At 35.3% G+C, this 20,637-nt stretch overlaps 2 protein-coding genes and 2 non-coding genes across 5 annotated transcripts in view; 2 read left to right on the forward strand and 2 right to left on the reverse strand.

Annotated features, from left to right (window-relative positions):
* Nucleotides 1-395: 395 nt before the first annotated feature.
* Nucleotides 396-14,889, forward strand: LOC146170447 (adenylate kinase 7-like). Of its 2 annotated transcripts, none has more exons than XM_083383313.1 (16): nt 396-532; nt 2,455-2,628; nt 3,263-3,466; nt 4,265-4,375; nt 4,574-4,657; nt 4,872-4,960; nt 5,256-5,346; nt 6,401-6,478; nt 6,932-7,081; nt 8,319-8,474; nt 9,011-9,239; nt 10,455-10,591; nt 11,077-11,197; nt 13,003-13,223; nt 13,747-13,905; nt 14,598-14,889. In XM_083383313.1, the coding sequence occupies exons 1-16, from the start codon at nt 431-433 to the stop codon at nt 14,634-14,636; spliced, it is 2,145 nt and encodes a 714-aa protein (XP_083239439.1). In that variant the 5' UTR covers nt 396-430; the 3' UTR covers nt 14,637-14,889. The 2 variants fall into 2 exon arrangements, with proteins under 2 accessions (XP_083239439.1, XP_083239440.1); XM_083383314.1 differs by having other exon boundaries at nt 8,319-8,459.
* On the forward strand, nt 9,764-9,836 carry Trnak-cuu (transfer RNA lysine (anticodon CUU)). The gene has a single exon. It is a non-coding gene; the product is annotated as a tRNA-Lys (tRNA).
* Nucleotides 14,890-15,325: 436 nt separating the features above from the next.
* Nucleotides 15,326-20,637, reverse strand: part of LOC146170449 (neuroendocrine convertase 2-like) — a 41,766-nt gene continuing 36,454 nt past the window's right edge. Inside the window, exons 10-14 of the mRNA XM_083388706.1 lie at nt 20,142-20,267; nt 19,049-19,216; nt 18,418-18,545; nt 16,882-16,973; nt 15,326-16,158 (exon numbers count right to left, since the gene is read on the reverse strand). Coding sequence (XP_083244832.1) covers nt 15,980-16,158; nt 16,882-16,973; nt 18,418-18,545; nt 19,049-19,216; nt 20,142-20,267 — 693 coding nt within the window. The 3' untranslated portion in view covers nt 15,326-15,979. The remainder of the gene's footprint in view (nt 16,159-16,881; nt 16,974-18,417; nt 18,546-19,048; nt 19,217-20,141; nt 20,268-20,637) is intronic.
* Trnak-cuu (transfer RNA lysine (anticodon CUU)) lies at nt 17,055-17,127 on the reverse strand. The gene has a single exon. It is a non-coding gene; the product is annotated as a tRNA-Lys (tRNA).

The raw sequence follows: 20,637 nt of genomic DNA on the forward strand, positions 1-20,637 counted from the left end.
AAGTCGTATTTATTTGCTGAGCGTGATTAAACTTAATGCTAAATGGCAACACGTTTGGCAGCCTTTGCACAAATCTTCCGAAAACGATTAGCTTTACCTACGCTACCCGTAATTTTGGTCACGATTTTAAGCCAAAACCTTCACCGAATATAGTTAGTTTATAACCCTCTAAAATGGCACATGTTGCAGGTATCTATCTTATTGACCTTGTTTATTAACAACAAAAAAAATTACAATTGCGAAAAATAATTACTGTAAATGAAAAACTGTTTATCTAAACAATTCAAAATAAATAAAAACAATTTTAATTTCCTGTGACTCTCTGTTGCACTTAGTGGACAATTTGGTGTCATGGCAACATGAGAATTTTTATTTAACGTTTTATTGGTGAAGATTTCGTTCTGTAATAAAGACGTTAAAAGAATAAAAGATGTCGGATATTGACGAAGCTGAAGAGCAAACACAGAAGATTAGAAGCAAGAGAATATTCTTTAACAATGTGGATTTGTACACATGCAAAAATATAGCCCAGGTAAGATCTTATGAAGCTGATGCAAAAGTTTTTTTTTTTCAGTTTTTTGAGTTCCGAATTTTGGTTTAAGTACACTTATTTAAATGTGTTTAATATTAAATTATTGTTGTTACTCTGCATCTCAGAAGTTAAATAATTGAATAGCTTTGCAAAAAATAGTTTTTAAGTTTTTTCAAGATTTTTAGGCACTCTTAAAATTCTTTTATTATACACATTTATGAAATAGACAGGGGTTATATTTGTAAAAAAATATATAAGATAGGAACAAAATTATTTGGACTTTCCCATGTACCCAGTCTGCATTTTTTGCCAAAAACTTGCAAGCGTGTCACCTAATTTTTATGTGTCCTATCCTCAAGAAATCCTACTAAAACCAAAACACCGGAGAATTTGTGAACTATGTGGTGAACTATAACTCTTGGTAACACAGATACAATTTCTACTAAAACCCAAACACCTGTGCAAATTAAGTATGAAACTAAATTTGTGTTTGCAGTTTAACAGTTCAGCTAATATGCTTTACCTGCGACAAAACAGATACCATAAGAACAAATGTTTGCTATAGATCAGGGATTCTTAAACTTTTTTCACTGCGGACCCCTAAAAAAAGTTTTGCATTCGCATGGACCAGTGTCGAAGGAAATTTTTAGATATGACGCCATAAATTTACGTCACAATACAGATAGACTTTAGAAAACTGCTGTTTTTGGTCCAAAAAATGTTACTGTGTAATGGAGTATAAATACATTCCATGCGAAAACGTTTTAGTTTTAAATAAACTGTTTTCTCTGAAAAAATTGTTACTTTTTAAATATATACTAATATTTTAATAAGGCCTTCATGGACCCCCTAAAACGAGTTCACAGACCCCCAAGGGGTCTATGGACCCCAGTTGAAGAACCCCTGCTATAGATAGACCCAGTTCTATTTCCCTTTCTCTTCAGCAACTTCACCTGGCATGAAGTTTAGCAAATCTAGTAAATTATCTATTAGTACAAACAACTTGAAATAAAGTTACTGTAGGTCCCTTGAAATGAAAGAGAGTGACGGTCCCGGTATGACCAGAGGAGCATCAACCATAAGCTAGATAGATAGATAGATGTATTTATTTGGAACATCGAACGCAAAAATAAACAATAATAGAAACACACAACTACAAGAACTATGGTTCTGAGTTCCCAGGGGGCAGCGAAAGACCGTTAGGTACATCGAGTCAGCTGCCCCCTGGTAGTGGTTCTATTCGCATTAAAAAAGTCATAAGGAATGAATCTTATATAAACTACATAGGAAGGACGACAAGACGTAAATACATAATACCTTACTGCATACAAAAAAGAAAACAAATATAAATACCCAGTACACGTTACTACACATAAGCTAGCCTTGCATTATTTTCATGAAACTTTTTCATTGATTGACTGATTCAGTTAGACCAGGGGCCGGAAATCTATTGCTCCTGAGCCATACATGGCTCTTTTTGTAGAAGAATCTTACTTGCAGATAAATCTAAGCTATCATTTCTCAGCATGATCTGAATAAAACTGCACGCAGCTGCTTTCCTAACTTATATTTCCTTTTTTATTACACGTAGCAGCAAATTTTTGGCGTTTCGTTCAAGTCTTTTTATATTCAAAAGGCCCTATTCTTTCAAGGGAACTCCTTAATCAAAGTCGGGCAAACTTAACTAATTATTTGTTGGTGCATATTCTGTTCTGTCCCCCGGCCCTGCTCAATTAACTAGTGTTTGTCTATAATGACGTTAAAAAGTATTATATGGCTCTCATGAAAATACAAAGAATAATATTGGACTTTTATGCCCTTAGCCTAAAATGTTCCCCACCCCTAAGTTAGCCTGTTGAAAGCTCATGGTGCATCTTCTGCATTGACTTTGATATTTAATACCCCCTTTTCTTTATCGTCAGTATTTGTCGCAATGTGTCGTCGGATCGTCTCTCGAAGATGTTGAAGACGAAGAGGACGGTGAAGTTGGATCGGTCCACAGCGTCGCCTCCAACAAGGAGGGATCATACCGAGTCATTGGGACATTAAAGGACCCATCCGCCAAACCCCCCAGCTTTGTGTCTGAAATTGTCAGCGTGAGTGTTTTGTTCAGTTTATTCTTTTAAAAATTGTAATTTGTTTTTTATGCCTTAATTAAGTAAGTCAGCTTCATATAAAAAATGTTTTTAAAAAAGTTTTTATGCTTTTTTAAAATTGTCTGTGTATGGTAAAGTTTAAAAAAGCCGTTTTATTTTTCTACATAATTTTAATAAAAATTAACTATCAATCCAGCCTTTTAAAGTATTTTTTAAATCACTTCTATCATTGGCATAACTGATAATATTGCCCAGACCCCAGAGCTTCCCAAACTGGGACCACTAGTTTAAAGGGTAGCTTGAAGCACATTACATCTATGGAAATATTAATCATTACATCTATGGAAATACTGATCCAAAAATTGACTAACAAATTAAATGTACATCACTTGAACAAATTGGTGCAGAAGTATCAACTATAAATTCTATGTTTATCAATGTCAAATGTGAAGTTACACCAAAGGTTTTTTAAACTTGACTGCAAACTGAATGGCTTGAAAATACTTCGTTGAAAAAATATATAGATTTTAAATATTTAGTGGCATATCAAGCTTAAAACATTATTTGGTGTATCAAGTTATAAAAGCCCTGCTATATGTAATAAAAATATTTTTTAACCCCACTTTTTATACAGTTCAAAACAAGAGAGGAGCTTCTGGAAAAACTTTTGGAGTGTGACATCATAATCTACAACATCAACGAGGATTTCGACTCGATTGACGAGTCTGTATGGTCGGTGTCGTCGCTTCACACAGAGATTGAACATTTCGATTCACCAAAGATGTTTATTCTCCTTTCAACCGTCCTAACCTGGGCGAAAAGCAAACCACTCGATCCGGTAAGATTCCTAAAAAATCTTGGTTATTTCTTGGTTCATTTTCTGTAAACAAAAATATTTTAACTTAGAAACAGTTGTGTTGTAATTGCAAACTTTGACTGAAAAGAGCACAAATTAGGTTAATTCACCATATTATAAGAGAGGTGAAATATAATTGTTTTTGCACCTATTTAAAACCGTTTTGATTTTTTATTTGGATATTTTTATTTATTTTTTGGTTATTTGGATATTTTTTTTAAAGATGTGTTATATTACACATTTCTGTTAGGACTGGGTATACCAAATAGTCAATATACTACTCTTTGTGTCATTTTTATGTCTCCCACTTTAGAATATTTTTAGGTACACAGTCTGTGATCTAAACTATGGGTCACAAAACTTTTTTATGACCTATCAAATTACTGTAAAAAATAATGATAATGGGCAGGATAGAATTGTGCGACAAATTTTGTTGATTATTATTTAGATAAAAAAAAATATATACTAAATAATATATACTGAGCATTATAAAATTGTTGTTTAGTTTAAATTTGCACCTGACAAGCATCTTTAGTTAACTATGAATATATTTTATTAGCTTTGTTAGGGTAAACAAGTATATAACCCCAAGGACCATAGGTCAGTAGCTGTTGATTAAAACCCTGTCATTTCCAGTGTTGTAATGGCTAAAGTCAATTACTTGACTTAAGTGCACTTAATAATTTTAGACAAATTATTTGGCTTGACTTAAGTGTTGCAGTCAAGTTATTTCAATAAACTTTTTTCATAATGAATTATTCACAACACTGTTATTTCTAGGATGACCCAGAGATTCCATTTACTGAGGATGATTATCGTCGAAGAAAGCCACATCCAAACTTCAAAGAACACATAAGCGCTGAGAAGATGGTCATTAAGTTTGGAAAGACGGTAGGTTAACCCTTAATACTTTATAGTGTTTGATTAGTATTTTGCTGATCTCTAGCCCCACTTGAATGTCAGGTTTCACTTTTAATTTTTATGGAATTTGTGGATTTAGGTTAATCGTCTCTTGATCAAAAATAATTTCACTTCGCACTATTTTTTTTGGCTATTTCCCCTTAAAAAAATCTTTATTTTGTTTTACAGAACAAGCAAAAGTTCCAGACTTATGTTATTGCAACAGGGCTCACATATGGTCTCGGTGAAAACATCTTTCATTTCCTTTTTAAAGTGAGTACAAAGCAACACATGGCTTGCAATTATCTACTTTTATCTCTTAACACTAAGAACTCAAATAAAAAAAACATTTATAGTATTTTAATATATCCAAAAATAAATAAGCATCAAGAAGAATAGGGTACAAAACCAACAAAAACAAATGTGTTGAGTTAGTGTGTTCAGCAGCTAATATTTATCGCAATTTTAATAAACTGCCTTGTTATAGACTGCTTGGCTTGGAGAGGCATCAGCACTTCAATGCTTTGGAACCGGAACTAACATTGTCCCCACAATTCACATCAAAGATCTTGCAAGGTAAAGTTTTTTTAGTGTAGGTACATAATGTTTTCGTGTACTATTGGTTAACCACTTAAAACTGAAAATATATATCTTATTTGGTGGGAATTGTATGTCTTTGTGTTTGTACCACTGTTTATAGGCTGCCATTATAGTTAGAGTTATTTCTTAAGCTAAGCTATATAGACTATTTTATTTTATATGTCAAATATACACATTGTCTTTTACAGTCATTCTTATTGGGTTAATTGTGCTAAACCATTCTTTTGTGGTAAAAGTCTACCGGTAATGTTAATACTTGTTGTTCACACAGTGTGATTCAGAATGTGTGCGATGCAAAACCAAAGACAAGGTACCTTGTTGCTGTCGACGACTCACAAAACTCACTGGAGGAAATAGTCAGGGTGAGTACTTCATGCAAAGCTTCTATACAACCATGTGCCATCTCAACAAATTAATATAAAAAAAATGTGATTGTTGGCCGATTTATTTCATCTGACGCCAATTTTAATAATGCCGTTGTGGTACACCTGAAAGTTTGTTAATAAAGAGTACAGAGCGATTGACAATAACATTTTTTGGTTAATAAACAGAAAAATAAGTGAAATGTTAATGACAAGTTTGTATTATCTACAAATAGAATGTTTTTTATTAAAGCATTAAATTTAGGTTTAATTTGTTACTCCCAAAATTAGATTTTATTAATTTTATTTTAGGTTCCTAAATTTCCCCTTGTAACCGTTTGTATTTACCTGACATAACGTTTTATTATTTGTCTGGTGTAGTGCATCAGTTACTACTTAGGAACCGGACGAGTTCGTAAAATAGCCAAAGAAGATTACGATTACATGCGCCAAGTATGCTTGAGTGCAGAGTGTGGCTTGTTCTTTATACAAAAGTTGCCGTTTTAAACTAACTAACCCATTTTGTCATTGGACAAAGCACTTTTTACAGTGTTTTTTATCATTCGCAAAATAACTTTAGACCAAGTAAAGTAATTTTCAATAAATACCTCATTGCAATAGCAAATCAAGTTATTCAAAAGTAAAATTTTAATAGATTAAAATTTGTTAACTTGTCCAATCCTAACCCAAAATTGTATAATGAAAACACACTTTAAGTCCAAGTCAAGTCGTTTAACTTAAAGACTTGCTGAGTTTTACTCTTTTAACAGTTTTTATCAATTATCAAACAGTGTGATGATTTTATATGTTTGTCTTTTACTAATATTTGTGTTTTTTGATACTAATGGATTACCTATTAGGCCTAGTGAAATGACTATTTTTGTTTTGGCAAATGTTTATTTTTGTTTTGTTTCTTACTGCTATATACATATTTTTTTCTAATCACTATTTTTTCTTCTTTTTACTGTGCTAAATTGACCTAGAAAATTTACAAACAACCAAAAGCCATCGCATAAAATGCTTTTGTACAAGTTAAAGTTTTTTCCAACTGTAGGTTGTAAGCAGTAGAGTTGGAGGAGGAAAAGTTGAACATATTTCCAAAGAAGATGCCCTTCTCATTAAAGACCTCAGGGTAAATCTACAAACTCTAATTTTTTTAATTTAGTTACTCTATTTGTTTTTAAACACCTTTATGGCCATAAAGAATAACAAGTAATTTAATTGTTTTGTATGTGCCTACAACACAATTATTTTTAGTTGTAAACACGCTTTGGCATGCCCCGAGACTGTTAACAAAAATTGTTGTAAAATTTGTTTTCGAGAACTGTTCACCTTGTTATCACCACTATACAGAGCTAACTGTTGTCAATATGATCTATCTGCTTTAAAAATGTCCAACAAAATTATTCATTAGTTGTTCTTTAATAAAAGATGGATTATATTATACGCTTGTAAAAATATGTGTTTTAGAGCTGTTAGTGTTGATGTTATAAAACTGATGTTTACAAATCTAACTGAAGTTACAATCACTTTACAAATCTAAGACATTACTAATATGCTTCAATAATGTCCAATTTGTTTACAGCAAAGTGAGTTTGATTCGCTGCTGGTGAACCTTCGCATGGAAGCGATGTTTGTGAAGGAGTCGATGAGCATACGGTGGGTCGCAGAGACTGGCTTGGTGGATGCTATTGACTCCGTGATCAAGGAATACAAGAGCACAAGAGGATTGCTGGTAAGGTTAAGTTGGTTGTGACCTCAATAGAATCTTTAAGAGAAGTTTATTTTAAGTTTGAGGTCCAGTTTTGACAATTTCACTCTGTACAAGCATTACAAAGGTTGTGAACGGCCTACAAGATTAAATCTTTAAAGATATTTAATTTTTGCTCCAAAAGTAAGTTCTTGGTTGTAATTTTCAATAAGGTTGGCCGATATATTTGCGATCAAGTTTTGATAAAATCACTCTATACACGTATTTCAAAGGTTGTGAACAATCTACAAGATTCTAGATGATTTGTGTTCCAAAAATAAATTATTGGTTGTAACATTCAATCAGGGTTGCCTATATTCGTGTTTCATTTCGATACTTTTATGATCCGATACATAATGACGTCATTACGATAATAAAAAAACGAAATGTTACACGTCACTTCCACATACCGTATGGTGCCTGTAGAACAATAGTCTGCCTGCAGATCTCAATCCTGATTCTCAAAACTTTATAAAAAACGTTCGTAATAATTGGAAGGTGTTATCAATCTCTATTTGATTTTTTAATTTCGTCCTGTTTTTTAGGCTTATTTTGGTTCGTTATTACTTTAACAAAACCTAAGACATTGTTGGATATTTTTGTTACCGATTTTTTTTTTAAGATTTTTCAGAGTTTATCCGATAACAATGAAAATGTAAAAGAAAGGACATTAAAATAAATTAAAATGGCTTTTCTTCAATCGTTTCAGCTGTAACTTTTTCAGTATAAAATGAAAATCCCTGTTCTAGGCTGTTTTTTTACACTGATGATGGCATAAGTTATTAGCGAAACATTGGGAAACAGATATTTCATTTTTAGAGAAGTTTTTGTTTTATGCTTTTAAAAAGCATTTTTATTTTTAATTGTTGCAAAATCTCGTGTGTTGTGTTGTATGGATAATAGGTATATTGTGGAAATGTTAAAAGATGGCGAAAAATATCGATTTTATCGCATGTAATGGATTTTAGGTGAACTAATGTATCTGTATTGTAGTTTGAAAATGGTTTTCAAATAGGTCGAGTAGATCGACATTAAATTATCTGATAATTAATTGATTATAATGATACAAGTGCGTGTTGAAATGTCTTTATCAAGATGATGTTGATTTATTTGACCTATTTATAATGGATTTTAAATTTATATTGCAATCGTTTTAAAAACCCGTGTATTGTATTTTAAAACCTGTTGTCACCCATTAAGTTCTAATATACACTTTTTGCAGCCGATGAGAGCTTGCATATTGGGTCCACCAGCTTCGGGCAAAAGCACAATGGGCAAGCTTCTATGTAAGAAGTACAAGTTACATCACATCACAATGAAGGATGTTGTCGACGATACACTACAGAGACTCGAGATGAGCGCTGCCAGGCTCGAACAGGTAACACAATGAACCGATATAACATTTGTTTAACCATTGGTTTTTAACCTTTACTGGCTTGCGGCTACCCCGGAAATGCTAAATATTTTCTCGGATTTTCGTTAAATGGTTAACGATTTCCAAATACTTCGGCACTCTTGAGCATTAGGAATGACAACCGGGGTGCCACGGATGTGTGCTCAAGGTGTCATGTCTCCCAAGTTTAAACTAAATAAACGCATAATTGCGTTTGGCTGACTTATTATCGCCACATATTTTAATTTATTTTACCCAAATTTTAGTCTCGCATTTGCACACTAGCTTGAACGGGAACAATCGTTTCGTAAGGGTCCTCATATCATGGTGCCACACTATGATTGTAATGCCCCTCTAAAAAAATGCTAGATCCGCTTATAATCGTACTACCATCGAGAGTGTTTTCAAACACTTTTTTAGTCGTAAAGTTACTATATAAAGTGTTTACAAATAATTTCTCTCGGATATCATGATTATCGGGTTATCACATAAAGTGTTTCCAAACAAATTTTCTCGTTTAGTCTGCGAGCGGAGCAGAAGAGGAGGAGGAGGATGACGGGAAGGCGCAGGAGGACTCGGAGCTCCTGGAGCAGATCAAGGAGAGTCGGGAGTCGAACGGAGGAAGGATCGAGGATCAGTTCATCATCAAGTTCTTCCGCGAGAAGCTTAAGTCGATGCCTTGCCAGAACCAGGGATTCGTGCTCGATGGGTTTCCCAAGACTTACGAGCAAGCTAAGGACTTGTTCGCACGTGAGTGGTTTATATCGAAGCAAAAAAATAAAGCACAATACATCTCTTATTTATTGGCATATTCTTTTTTTTTGGTCGCCGGGTGTTTTAGGAAATATTTAAAATAGGCCGCAGAATGACACATTTAAAAAGCCTTACTTTAACATACCAATAACTATCGATTTTGCCTAATTTTTTTTCCTAACCGGTTGTAAACATTCAGGGTGAAACCATACAAGTTATCAAGTTATCTTGTAAACTAATAATTTATTAAAGTTTTCAAACTTTCATTAAATAACTGCCTCGTATAATAAGAATAACTGCCTCGTATCATAAGAGCGCGCGCGTGTGTGTGTGTGTGCGTGCGTGCGTGCGTGCGTGTGTGCGTGTGTTTCTTGTGTGTATAACCTGTCGTACTTTGTTGTTTTTGCGCTGCGTGCATCAACTGGGGTTCGGAGACATGCCAAATCAGTTTGACTGGCTCAATACTTAACTTTAGGCCGGGGGATTTGGTCAGATAAAGTTTTCCATCATTATAACGTGTCGCCCGGCTAGCTCAGTCGGTAGAGCGTTGGACTCTTAATCCAACGGTCGTGGGTTCGAGCCCCACGTTGGGCGTATCTTTTACATGTTATGTAAACTAATGGTTTAATATAAGCTAATAGTGTTCTTTATGTTGGTCACTATACAACTTCCGAAGAGTCAGATTATAATTATACACACACACTTTTTATAACAGGGATATGGTCCACTACAACGTGATTATGAAAATATGTCGTTTGGTTAGTCGGATAAAAAAGGCCCATAACCATAGATACATAGAAATAGTCTTATGTATTCCTGGCATCTTGCCCTCATTAAACACCCACGGTTTGTCATTAATATGAAGGCTCCTAATGATGTTGAAGTCATTATCGTTTACTAGAACTTCATAACAGCTGTTAGCACTTGTGCGTGGGATACCCGATAATATCATCTAGGATCGTACACCAATTAAATGTAGGAATTTCAGTCAAATTTCCATCAAACGAAGTGACTTTTACCTTGAAACAAAAGTTAATCAAAAATAGTAGTTTTGTACCTCGAGGTAATTCTTAACTAGTAATGACGTCATTTTCTCCAAATTATAAGTTGTCTGTATCGGAATAAAATGTGAAAATATAGGACATACCTATCACGTACAAACATAGATATCATAGTTTGCCATTTATAATTTATTTCCTTTCTCTCATCCAGTTGAGGACGAAGAGGAAGATGAGTCATCAAAGGTCAATTATGACGCAACAATGATGCCCGAGATAGTGGTGGCACTGGACGCACCTGACGATTTCCTCAAAGAGAGGATTATGAATCTACCCGAGGAAATTATCCAGGTAGGACAACACTATTTTATCGTCTCTATTGCGTCTTTATAAGAGGATTTTGTTTTTTTTGGGGGCAAAACTTGTTGACTATTTTTCCAATGGGAAGAAAATTCCTTTTAAAAGGAAAATATACAACAACAAAAAAAATAAATGATAATTTTTTTCGACAAAATTTTTACTTCATTGATAAATAATGTTTGTTTGAATCACGCACATATTTTTTTTAACTAAAATATCTTAACATTCAAAAAGTGCACTGAACAGCTTTTGTCGATCAACTAAAAGAGACTTTCGAAAAGGGTCCTCTGTAAAACATTTTTTTGAAGTCGTTTAAGGTTTTCGTCTTTAAAGGCCAAAAATCTTGCGAAAAATCTTTCTGTGCGGGTATATTGACTTCTAATTCAACGTTTAAAGCATCCAACAGTCAGCAATAAACCCTAGAAACCGAATCTCTTAAGCTCACAATATTATCGCGTCGTATTGTTACGTCACAGGGCACCCACAATACGGAGGAGGGTTTCATTCGACGTCTGCAGGAGTACAGGTCGATCAACCACGAGGACGAAACTGTTCTCAACTACTTCGACGAGCTGGAGATTCACCCGGAACACATCGGTGAGTTGGGCTCTCACTGTTGTAAACAAGCCAGTTTTTACCAGAAGAACCTTGGAACTTAAACTTGAAACGATTGTGGCCTTGCGCCGTTCCATAATACCTAAAACTGCTATTGGAGGACCGGCATAAATTAATCATTCGCATGTAAATAACTCGAATTTGTGGCTTACCGCAAACGTAGTTCGTATTTAATCTAAGTTTTATTTGACCGGTCATTTTTAAATTTCACCAAATATAGTCCATCTGTTGTTTTGGCAAGTATGTTTATATTTAGAGACTTAAATAAATTTTTTTACATAGCTAGAAAAGGTTTGTCTAAGCAAAAATAAATGGATCAATGATTTATTTTTAGTTCGACAAAAAAAGGTAATTTATCGTACATCCATTGTTTTCTACAATCCAATTTGGCCGGGGTAAAACAATAGGTTGTTATCCAGCCAAACGTCCTGCAATTTTAAGTTCGACTTAAGAATACATTTCAATATGCCATAGATAGCACCCGACTGTACTGCCTGTTAAAGTACCCGCTAAACTCACATGCTATGCAACAATCACGCCGAAGCCTGGCCTGGTGTAGGTTGTTGTTTTTGCTGGACGTACCCCACTTGGTGTCGGTTGCGACATGCAAATGGTGTGGGCCTTAACACTTTAGGGAATATTGTGTTCAGTTTACTCTAACGTGAATGCATCGCCCGGCTAGCTCAGTCGGTAGAGCGTTGGACGCTTAATCCAACGGTCGTGGGTTCGAGCCCCACGTTGGGCGAATGTTTTTACCTAAAGCCTCGCATGTCATTATTTCTTCTGAAATGTTGTGATTAGAACACTGATTCCCCACGAAGGGTGCAAATGCGGTAACAAATGGCAGGATCCCACACTGTAAGGCAGTACTTCTGTAACTTTTCAAGTTTCATTTTTTATTATATTTTTCATTTCTTTAGTATTTTTAAATATATATTCTCTTAATATATTATTTGACACGAACAACAACAGGTCAAGTGTAGCGGATAGAAATTCCAAAAATCTAATTTGGGTCAAACCACAAATTTAGACGACCACGTTGGATGTACAATTAGGTTGTATAATTTTACTGTCACTAAAGCACACCGGATATTGTTTCAAGGTGCGAAAACTTCGCCTTGCTTCAGAAGTTTAATTTTCTCTTACCCTTCTATGACTAAACGTTAGCAAAAACACAGATAAAATACATTTAAGCAATGTAGATAAAATGCGCTTGAGAAACGTAAGGTAATTAAGAAATTCGGGGAACACCGCGGCACCCCTAGTATGTTTTCACGATGTGGAATACTGTACACGTTATATCTTTATTGGTACCAAAATATGTGTTGACCATAGTTATTTTAATCAAGAATGCATAAAAAATGACTACAGTGCTTTTAGTTAAGTACCTTTTTCTCACTTCCATAACGTGAATAAGAACACGGACCATGAGAACAAGTGCGAGGCTGCAATCGAGCGGATGTATTTCCTTGATAAAATTAAAAAATAGAAGATATGTGATAGATCGGTGGTTCCAAACCGGGGTGCCGCGGCGCCATTTCTAACGTTTAAGGGTGCCGAGAGATATTTAATGCCAGTAAGGGTGCCGTAAAAAATTTCAAATTTCTGTAGGGTGCCGCAACAAGCCTAAAAAGCCTGAGTACTACTGTGCTACATTTATGTTTAGATTTATTTTTTCACAGATAAAACGTACTTTGTAAGAATGTAAGCAATGCACACTTGGCACGGTGCAAAACACTCAACACTCATTTAGATCATTAAGCTAACCATTACACTTCTATTTGCAGACGTTAGTGAGAACCCGGACCCCAAGTACGAGGCAGCCTTAGAGCAGATATCAGCCATCCTTGGTGAGCCCAGGAACTACGGCCCCACCCCTGAGGAGCGGGAGGAGATGGAGCGAGCAGCTGCGGAGGCGCGCCTCAGGAGGGAGGAGGAGGAAAGAGCAGTGAGGGAGAGAAACGAAGCGGAGGAGGCCTCTGTGATGAAACAAAGGCAGGAGGAATGGGTGGGTGCTTAATGCTTATATTAGGTTATATGCATAAATAGCTTATTACTATATAAACGTTTGTAATTTTGTCCGTTGGTCGGCTGTTATTTCGTTGTTAGCTTTCTGTAATATAATTGGTCTCTCCTTTTATTTGTTTGTTGTGTCCTTAACAACGCCAAGGAAGAATAGGTGGGTTCTTATAATAAGTTTTGTTTATCGTTTTTACCTCAACAAACGGCCAGCCTGTCGATGTAAATGTAAAATTTTATCTTGTCCATTTGTTTTGATACCAATTGGTAGTATCGGTACTCGTCCGATACTTATTGAGTCGTATCGGTGCCGATCCGATACCAAAGGAATATCGGGATTTAAAAATTACCTCAGAACGTTTTACTTTTATGCAATGTGGTTGTTTGACAATAGTTGAGTCTTATGACTTAATTTGGTATCATATCGCGATACAATTTTAGTCCAAAATACCGGGTATTGAAAGAAATTGGACGTTCCAACCGTAGAAACCTCACGTTTTATCTCCTTTAAGCTTGAGCGACTTGAGGAGGTACGACGTCAGGAACGTGAGGTGCTTGAGCTACAGTCGATTCCTCTCCGCAATTACCTGATGAAGCACGTCATGCCAACACTCACACAGGGACTAATACAGTGCTGCCAAGTCAGGCCCGAAGACCCAGTTGATTACTTGGTGGGTCAAGAATTTACTTTTTAAAATAGTAGTATTTTAAAGAAAGGTTGGAAATGAATAAAGGGATATTCGAACCGTTCACAAAATTATACCCACTTATGTATGGGGTTTGATGTTCATGCTAATAGGACTGAGTTGTTTTATTTTTCCCTGCACTTTATTGGATAACGTGTCTCCATCAGGTGTTTGAGACACTTCTTAGTTTCATTTAGCCGTCTCTGAGTCACCGAAGCCAGAGTAGAAACGGATAAAAACAACCTTTGGCGCTTGTAACTGACGGATATTACGTTATGCTTTGTTGAAAGTCCAGTTGCACCAGGGAGGAGATTAATGTAAATTCAACGTAAATCAATAAAAAATGATTTTCGTTTGTAAAATGAACCTGTCCTGTCCTATATATTTTTTACATTTAAATAATGAATTCTTGTAAAAAGACGTAAACGGTTCAAAAAACAAGTCGTACACGATAGCAACAAAAAATGTTACCCCTGGAAAATGTTAGCATTTGTTTAAAGTCGAATAAAAGTCAAATATTTTTTTACCGCCAGACTTTTTGTGGCTTCAAATATATTCCCCAGAATGTTAGCTGCTATGTAATAAGGTTGAAAAGACCTGCTCAAAATGATCATAGGGCTGTTATAGGCAGATTTGTTAGCTCTCTACTTACTGACTTTTCTTCTTGTTATTTTCAGGCTGAATTTCTGTTCGAGCAAAATCCCCAGGTCGATTAACCGCTAGACGTCGCTACAGAGTAATATTGTTTGCTGTAGTTTTTTTACCAGATTTTTATCTCACTGTACTTGTTTTTGTTCCATATCCGTGTTTTGCGCTTTCGTGATGCATTAAACCATATAATGTTAATCGCAGTTTTAATCACAAGGTTTCATTTCAAATAATTTATTTTTACCATTCGTTGCCTCAGTGGCATTTAGAAAGGCAAATGAATGTAATAGGTTAATTTCCCACTTAGTGCGGTGTTGTGATGGTTTCTCAACGGGGTTCAGCGCTGAGGAGTCGGTTTAGAATAACCAGGGTGCGACTTCGGCCAAATGTGCGATTTTGTCGAGTCCCGAGTATTCTCTACATCCTGTATTTCAGCCATTTACGAAACTCAAATAAGGTGCATATTAAGCAATTCATATATTGGGTGACATATGAATCATCCAACCACATACCTTTGGTTAAACACACTCCACCACATGCTTTTTAACTCTGCGATTAACAACGTACGGCCTTATCAACTTATAGGGATGAACAAACATTTCCAAAACTAACTTTACGCCCCAAAACTATCCATATTTCATGCTTATACTTATTACTTATACACTGCAAAAAATCAACCGAGTTACTTTGCAAAATGATTAATGGACAAATTTATTTTTCGCATAATAATTAGATTAAAGTATAAAATTACCGGTAAAAAATAAAACAGACTAAAAACGGATGCATACACAAATTAAGTCGATACTGTACTGTTAAGATATGAGCAAAATTAAAACACTATTTGGATAAAAATTACTTTATTTTGTTCTGATAATATTCAAACTTCCTGTTGCAATTTTAAATGAAAATCATGCATTTTGTGATTGTAATTTCTGCGCAAAAACACGATTAATCTCAAAAGTTATAAATTAGTGAATTAGAAACAAATAGAAGACATTGCACAACAGAGAAATAAACAACAAAATTGATATTTATACAAGATGTGATAAGTAATGCCAGAACAGCCTAATGCTCCTAAAATTACGAAGCTTTGAATTTGTTATGGATGAGCTATAATTTTTTCAGAGCAGTTAGCAAACTGGTTAGCAAATTTTGATTCCTTAAAATACTTCTATAGGTTCAGTTTTGCAAAACAATTGTTCGGGTCAGTTTTGAAAAAAAGGGGTCGGGAAGAAGGATGTTTTTTTGGTTGGAATGCAATGTTTTTCAATTGGCTAATATTTATGAATATAGCCTAAGCGTAATTTTGCAAAACAGTTGTTAAGGAAGAGTTAAAAAATTAAGGGATCAATGATAAGGTTTAAAACTGGGGAATAAGTCGAAAAATATGGGGAACCACTGAACTAATGGATCAAGAATCGTTTTTGCTGTTCGTGAGTTCTTCTTGGTCGACCAAATCGTGTAAAATCCCTTCGGCGTATTCCAGCTTCTTCGAGATCTCAAGTTTCGAGTTTCTGTTTCCCTGTATTTCGTCAATGTAAGGAGCTTGCTGGGTCCCGTGCAACAAGAGAGACCATCGCTTCAGAACACCTTAAAAATGACAAAAGCGATTGCAAATAAAAATAAAATTGATATCACGTAGTTGTATCGGTACTTGCCGATACTAGGCTGGTATCGTATCGTCCCACATATCTATAGTTGAGTAGAAGCAAGTTCTACATTTAATATTTTATTATAAAAGTATTTTTAAATAAAAATACTTTAGCGTAACAATTAGCTTTTCTCAGTTTGACTTCACTATTTGTTTCTGTTACGTTTAATTTTCGTATTTATTTTCGTAATTTTCACCAAAAACATTATGCTGAGTTTACTGAGTTAAACCAGTATTGTGAATTATTAACTGAAAAAATAGCTACTTCTGTTCAATCATTTTTATTAATAAAAACAACGAATATTATGCTTTAGTTTTCTATGATCACACATGTTAAGTAAGATTTCTATAAGCAGCTTTCTTCTAAATCTAAATGTTAAAAGTGTCAAGTTTAAAGTTATGTTTTTTGAGAGGATAAAAAGGATTTTAAATGCTGAATTGGTTCTAAAAGCACCACTATAGGTAAGTGAACGTACAAATTTTATTTTAATAAAAAGGAATTTACTTGTTAGGAAATTATAATAACTTTGGAAATCCAATTAAAAATATGTATATATCTCGATTTTAGGTATTTTTGTGTCAGAAAAATCCCAAAACCATATTTTGTTATTTATTAACTTATTTATTTTATTATTCGTGCCACAATATAAAATATATCTTACCTTTCTGGGGCTCGGGCCCCCTAAATGCAATTGTGAGGGTCCATTCCCCCCTTGGGTCTTCTCCCCAAGTATGGGTCGTCATGAAAGGCCATCTGAAACAAAATTAAGCTTTATTAATTCAATTTCTCTATCTCCAACCAAAAAAATTGCTAAAATTTAATGATAAAAAATTACGCCCAACGTGGGGCTCGAACCCACGACCGTTGGATTAAGAGTCCAACGCTCTACCGACTGAGCTAGCCGGGCGATGCAGTAATCGATCCAATGTTGTATTAAGTCCATGATCTAAAGTGGTTAACTGAAGTAGATATGCAATGTCATAACACCATGAATAAAAGGATTCGCGCTATCTACTCCTTGTAGCTAACCACATGGCTGATAAACGCTCGTTGTCCGACGTTGCAGTTCTGCACCGGAAGACTCCGTCGCGTCACAGCTTATCGTATACTTCATCGACGTCTAGAATTGTCATTTAATCCATAGTCTTTTCATTTTTTACTTCTAGTATATAAGATGGCTAACGCACTCTCGTTTTAATTATTAACCCTGATGAGGTCAGCTGGTATCTGCTGCCGAAACGTCGGTTTATAGTTGGTTAACACCGGTAGAGTGATTTCTATCTTTCTGTAGATATGTTATGTTTGCACCAGAACATAATATATACGCCACTGAAACTAGACTCCATAGGTTTTTACGCATGTTTTTTTCATTTGGTCGGAGGGTTACAACTGGTGTATAGTAATTCCTCCTGGTGGAAATGAAAACGGTCTAGGTTTACCCTTAGGACAGGGATTCTTAAACTTTTTTTAAAGCGGACGCCTATAATTTTAGTTTTGCTTCGCGTGAACCAAGGTAGGCAAAAAAAATTCAAAAATGACGTCATAAATAGACGTCACAATATAAATAAACTTCAGAAAGATAATGATGGTCTGAAAAAACTGACAGTGATATTGAGTGTAAATACATTCAGGGTCTATGGACCCCAGTTAGGAACCTTTGTCTTAGGGTAACATTACCTACAAGTCGACTCTTGAATAAAACTTTGTTGATCTCTTATTATACATTTACAGACATTTTTGTTATTAATTCCTATTTTTATTTCTTTTTACTAAAAGTGTATATTACGAAATAAAAAGTGCGTTTTATTCAGGAGTCAACTTGTATGCAATGTCAACCTAAAAACGTAAACCTAGACCAGTGGTTCTTAAACTGGGGGGCGTGTGAGGTTCATAAGGGGGGCGCAAGGGGGGCAAACTCTATATGAATTATGACTTAATTTTAAGACGAAGTGATATTTCCCTGCTACTAATACATTTGTTATCTAAATAACAGTTAGATCCTTCACATTAATGTAACTTACCTGGAAATAAACTGCTGTTCTACTTTGTGTTTTTAATTTTGAAACAAAGTGGGGCTCGAGTTTTGTTGAAATTGTAAAAGGAGGGCGTGTCTCAAAAAGTTTAAGAACCACTGACCTAGACTTTTTTTCATTTCAACATTAGATATCTGTACTTTAACTTAAACCACGTGACTCGCCTTCTGAACCCGTGGGTGTTGTCGTCATCATTGGGTCTTCTGCTCAGCAACATCGAGTTCGTTTCCATCGGTGACGTCAGGTTAATAGTGACGTCACCGCGACGCGATGACTCGAGCGTGACGAAAGCCTGGAATGTATTTTCAAAATATTACCCTTTCTGTTTTTTTCTCACTGGCCAAGAGACTAACGAAAAAATATATTAACGGTGAATAGAACTTTGAAACATAATCCACGGGTTTTCCTGGTATTTAAAAAAAAATACTAAATATATTCATTAAAATGAACATGGCCTTATTTTTCTTTTTTTGTGTTTTATCGCTTTAATCTTCACTTAAATTTTTACACTGAATATGGCATGAGGTATTGACGAAACGTTTTCTAACAACCAAATGACAATTTTGTCAAATTTATAGATTTATTTTTTTATTAAAAACACTAAAATTAAAAACGATCTTGGCAATTCAATCAATTCAACGTATTATTGTTGCGTTATCAGAAACTCACGCTCCTAACGGAAGGCTGAATGTGTAACCTGTACCAGACCATCAAAATATACTTGCAACGATATTCGGTTCTACTTATTATTTTTATTAAAAAACGTATCAACAACATCACAACTTGTAGTTTTACCTGCACGTGTTCCAGGTACCTCACATGGCTGGGACTGCCATCACACGCGTCCGTGTTTATTGTGAGGGTGAGGACCCCTGATGGGGGTATGCGGTGGTTCCCCTCCACCAGACCCCCCTGGCAACGGAACCGGGCTGGAACCGTCTTCCAAGTGGATGCCATGGTGACCTGGACAAGAAAGATGGAAAGTTTGCTCGGGGAGGAATTAAAATAGGTGAGTGTGTTTTAAGCAGGACTGCGGACTGCGGACTGCGGACTGCGGACTGCGGACTGCGGACTGCGGACTGCGGACTGCGGACTGCGGACTGCGGACTACGGAGTCGGACTCGAGAAAGACAACGTAAAACTTTCCGTGACCCGAGTCCAACGTGCGCATGCGCAGTACCAAATTTTGAAACCATTTAGGCCGCAAACTGTAAATTGTAAAGGTGAAATCGCTTATGGTGGAGTATTTTCCAACCACGTATTATGGCAAAATAAATTATATGAGACCCCTATGAGTGGATTGCTTAATATCCATCGCATATAGTTGCGTAAATTCGGCTGAATACAAAGTCTGAGCCTCGGGCCAAGAAGAAATCGCACATTAGACCAAAGTCGGATTCAGGTTATTTTTAACCGACTCCGCAGCCCTGGTTTAAAGTCATCAAATTTTTTTTATAAAGGGGCAGGTAAGTCTGAAAAGCGGATTTATTTTTTGTTTTGTTGAACTAAGGAAAATAAAAGCTTGTTTACATTTAATGAGGTAATGTAATTAGTTTGCTTTAAATTTTCACCCCAAGCAATTTTTTTAATAAACTTTTGATGGCCATTTGTAGTTTGGCGGCAAAAAAACACAAAAGCAAACACGCTAAAACAGGAATATGAGAGATGAACGGTCAGGACCAAACTATTTTTAAAATATTAGTGTAAAACCCAACCTATTTTAAAGATATCAAGCTTGCAAATTAAACAGGCATTTGCTACAAAAAAAATGTGCTATAGCGCAAAACTGTCAAATTTTTAAAAATGTAAAAGTCGTAACTTTCGAGATAATGAACTGAAACGTATAAAAGGTTTGAATATTGATTTGGTAAAACCACGATCGAAATACCATCCTGTCTGCGTTGAGAACCCCGAACCCGAAAAGGTGATTAAATAGAAGTCCGACTCCGTTACGTTTCCACCGGTGGAGGGCGTCGTGGAGCTGGTTGGGTGTCGACGTCAGGACTGTGAGGTGCTGAGAAAATAAACGTAAATAGTAACTTCTGAGAATATCGCAAGGTTGTAGTAACGGTAATTGTACGATATTAGGTTTGTATCGTTACTCAAAAAACGATTTTTAGTTTTTTGCCTCTGTCTTAAGTTTTATTGGTTGGAAGTTTTTTGCCATATAAGAATAAAAACAAATAAATAAAATGTCCCAATCAGACAAAATACAAAACTGCATCCTCAACATGTCCGACACAACAAGGAGCTTAAAAAAGGTGTGCCGTAAAGATTTTTGGAATTTATTGGAAAGTATAACAGGGAAATAACAAACGCAATGCAAAAATAACACAATTAAAAAATTATATATTTTTTGTAGATATTAAAGAATTAGAAAAACA

The sequence above is a fragment of the Ascidiella aspersa genome, chromosome 1 (assembly GCF_963924565.1).
Source record: "Ascidiella aspersa chromosome 1, kaAscAspe10.2, whole genome shotgun sequence".
Taxonomy (NCBI): domain Eukaryota; kingdom Metazoa; phylum Chordata; class Ascidiacea; order Phlebobranchia; family Ascidiidae; genus Ascidiella; species Ascidiella aspersa.